General features: G+C 38.8%; 1 protein-coding gene across 9 annotated transcripts in view; it reads right to left on the bottom strand.

The window, feature by feature from the left end:
- Positions 1-2,075, bottom strand: part of LOC107469911 (glutathione S-transferase zeta class) — a 12,536-nt gene extending 10,461 nt beyond the window's left edge. For 4 of the 9 annotated variants that reach the window (XR_008004136.1, XR_008004133.1, XM_021133053.2 and 1 more), the window contains exons 1-3: positions 1,974-2,075; positions 917-988; positions 739-839 (exon numbers count right to left, since the gene is read on the bottom strand). Coding sequence is in view for 5 of the 9 variants with exons in the window: in XM_021133053.2 (XP_020988712.2) it covers positions 739-839; positions 917-948 (133 nt within the window). In the remaining 4 variants the exon portion in view is untranslated. Of the gene's footprint in view, positions 1-555; positions 840-916; positions 989-1,077; positions 1,165-1,973 lie in introns of those variants that run through there. The other 5 variants (XR_008004135.1, XM_052255480.1, XM_052255479.1 and 2 more) reach the window with 3 other exon arrangements.
- Between the last annotated feature and the right edge of the window lie 1,637 nt (positions 2,076-3,712).

The following is a 3,712-nucleotide window of genomic DNA, read 5'->3' on the forward strand; positions in this document are numbered from 1 at the left end:
GTTCTGTGACCCGAGCTTGATGTGCCGAGTGGCTGGTGGTTGTACCTGCAATGACACTCCGATGCTTAAGTTAGCATGGGTTCAAGCAGATATTTAGTAGAATTAGAGTATGAGTTATACCTGGGTGCTCCAGTGTATTTATAGTAGTTGGTCGTGATCTTCCCTGGATAAGATATTCTTATCTTATCTTATCTTTTTGGGAGTTTTATCTCTATCTTTGCGGAACCGCCTTTCCCAGGCCTCTTCGGCCTTTAGGTTTTGGGCTTTGTTCCTTTTGATGGGCCTTCTTAGCCTATTTGTCCGAGGTCCGACCTCAGGCGTGGACCTTTGGGACGAGGTCGGGCCTTCTATGATCTTGTCCGAGTTTGGGGAGCTCGGTCAGGGTATGAACAGTTGTTATTATCACAAAAAGGAATTTATTCCTATAATCAGTCATATGCCTAGTCCCCCAAAGATGCATAAAGTGCTGCAGCTAAATTTAAGTATAAAAATACGCATACAAACACACATGGTATAATAATAGTAACTGAGCATTGTCATATGAATTGCAAGTACCAGAAAAATTTCATCTCCAGTGGCATATCTCCCTGCATGATCTTTCAATAGCTTTTCAAGTGCTTAAAATAATGAAAAATATGCAACATTTAATTAAGGCAAGAAAAAAAACCACTCAAATGAATAATTGGTTTGGAAGTAACAAACCAGAATATATCTTAATGGTATTCAGTGAAGTGTCACCTGTGAAGCCCTTTCTAATGACACTTTGTGCCCAAGGAAGTTTTTCATGAGGGCCAACCTTTTTTCTCAATGAAGTTATTCTGCAAAACAATATGTGCAACCTGTGGAGAGTGGATAAGATGATTAGAAAGCCGAGTAACAAAAAGGACTAGAGCTTAAGATTATGCAGCAGGTGTACCTGAAAATTGAGTGCTCTTTTGGGAACGTCATGAGGCAGCAAAGGGTATTGAGGATACTTATCGTCCAAATACTGCATACATAGAGAACATGAATAATTGAATATAAATAAGAATATATAAGAGAAACAGGGAAATTAAAATCATGAGTTGGAGGACCAACCATAATAATGGCTAAGGATTCAGCAAGAATAAAATCGCCATCCACCAGAATAGGAATTAAAGCAAGAGGATTCAACTTGAGGAACTATGATGGTTGTTTAAACAAGGCAATTTAACAATACATTTAACAGAAATAAATACAGAGCATATGTTTAGAACAAACCGGGGTCAAATTTGGAGGAAAAGCAAAAAGAATAGCAATCCAATGCAGCAACCAGCAGGGGAAAGAATGTTAATGCTACCAGCTAAAGATCTTTCACTCTTTGGAAAATCAAGTTCTTCCTTAACGAGAAAATGAAAAGGACAAAAAAAAAAGAAAACAGAGAAGGAAGAAGATCGACAAACACTAGATCCATTCAGCTTGCGCTAGTTGAGTCAGACAGCACGACAGAAATTGAAGCAGAGTACTGACAGTCAAAAAATTAGCTGCATAAGTGTCATAATATTACCATATGAAAGTGTCCATCTAAATTCTACAATATATATTCTCCTATTTCAGCAGAAATTAGAACACTCAATTGACTGCAATAATCACTGCATATGTCTCAAATCAAGCTTTGGTTCCCAAAATACATCTTAAAATTCACGGGTACTTCGAGATATTGATTCAATCAACAAAGCAATTTAAAAGCATAAGAATAATCCTCTCTTGAGAATACTCTGCTCTCTTTAAAAGTGAAACTTATACAAGAAAAAATCAACAAGAACAATAACAAAAATAAGAATAATAATTCAATTGACACATGGTGAAATTTACATTGGTGATTTTAGTTTGATCCGGCAGTCCACAAATAAACAACGCAGAATACAGAAGCTAAAACTCACAATTAAAACCCTAAAACCAAAACCCAAAACCTCCCAAATTTCACAGAACCATCATCATCATCGGGCGCTTACCTCGCTTGTTAGGGATCGATGCTTTGCCTCATTGGAAACCTTGATGCTTCATAGTAGAGCAGAGAAGAGGTCGCTAGAGAGCACACAGTTTCTTTGACACTGCATAGAGAAGGCGAGTGAGAGAGAGTGAGTTATAGAATGATCGAGAAGAAAAGAACGAGGCACAGAATGCTTACTTGGTGAGCGCGATGATGAATGGCAACGGTGAAGAAGAGATGAGCGACGACAAATCGAAGGTGAAAACCCTTGAAGAAGAGATAAGCAGTGGCGATGAATCGAAGGAGAAGGCGCGCGAGTTTGTGCAGGTAGCGTGAATTGGTGACGAATCAAAGAAAAAATTTTCATTAAGCTCAGTATATAGCGCAGAGATGAGGGTTACTCGATCGGATTGAAAGGGGAAGGACGATGAGAAGCGCAAAGATGAGGATGGTGAGGGCGGCGCGGCGACAAGGAGGAGGGCGAAGAGGAGCGACGGTTAGTGATGAGTGAGAGGGTTTCTGTAGCGAGAGGGTTTCTTCGTGACGGTGAGCTTTGGAGGGTTTCTTCGATGGTGACAGGGTTTCTAAAAGGGGATCGAGATGAAGGCTAAGTGTGAGTTTTGGAAGGACAAAAATTTCACTAAGTGTGTGAGTTTTGTTTTCGGGAAACTGAGGAATAAAATTGATTAAGTGTCAAGTTTTTTGCTCTAGATACATTAGGCATCACTTTTAAAGTGCACCCAAAACTTAACAAATAGGCTACACTTTAAAAGCACTCCCTTAGATATAAAAAGTAGATCCATAAATATCAACATTCGGCTACGCTTTATAAGTGATTTCTATAATACCTAAGGCTACACTTTTTAAATGATGCCAAAATTGTGTTTCTTTTTCTCTTAAAAAAAGTGTGGCTGAATGGGTATTTTTCTTGTAGTGGAATAACTAAGTCTGGATTTCCAATTTCTCGTACCTTGCCAAAGGATTTGTTTTACAGTATTTATTTATTTTTATTGTCATTTAAATTATTTGCCATATTTATTCCTCATTCTCAAAACCCCAATTTTATCTTTTTCATAACCAATAATAAGAACATACCTCCCTGCAATTCCTTGAGAAGACGACCCGAGGTTTGAATACTCGGTTATCAATTTCAAAGGGGTTTGTTACTTGTGACAACCAAACGTTTGTACGAAGGGATTTCTGTCGGTTTAGTGACTATATCTACAACTCGACTATATTTATGAACTTCTTTACTGGCAAAAAATATCAACGTCAAGCATCATCCAACTTCTTGCCCAATCCCTTCTACGGGTACTTATAGTCCATTCCAGGATTCATTTTAGTTCTCTATTTGAGACTTCAGCCTGCCCATTTGTCTGTGGATGATATGGAGTTGCCACTTTGTGGTTAATTCCATATCGGATCAGAGTAGAGTCAAGCTGTTTATTGCAGAAATGAGTGCCTCCATCACTGATCAGTACCTTAGGGACATCGAACCTGCTAAAAATATGCTTCTAGAGGAACTTTATCATTGTCTTAGTGTCATTAGTGGGTGTTGCAATTGCCTCTACCCATTTAGATACATAGTCTACTGCCACTAGAATATAAGTGTTTGAATATGATGGTGGGAAAGGCCCCATGAAGTCAATACCCCATACATCAAACAACTCAATATCTAAGATCCCTTGCTGAGGCATGGCATAACCGTGAGGCAGATTACCCGCCCTCTGGCAACTGTCATAGTTACGTACAAATTCTCGG

Source organism: Arachis duranensis, chromosome 10 (assembly GCF_000817695.3).
Source record: "Arachis duranensis cultivar V14167 chromosome 10, aradu.V14167.gnm2.J7QH, whole genome shotgun sequence".
Classification (NCBI taxonomy): Eukaryota; Viridiplantae; Streptophyta; class Magnoliopsida; order Fabales; family Fabaceae; genus Arachis; species Arachis duranensis.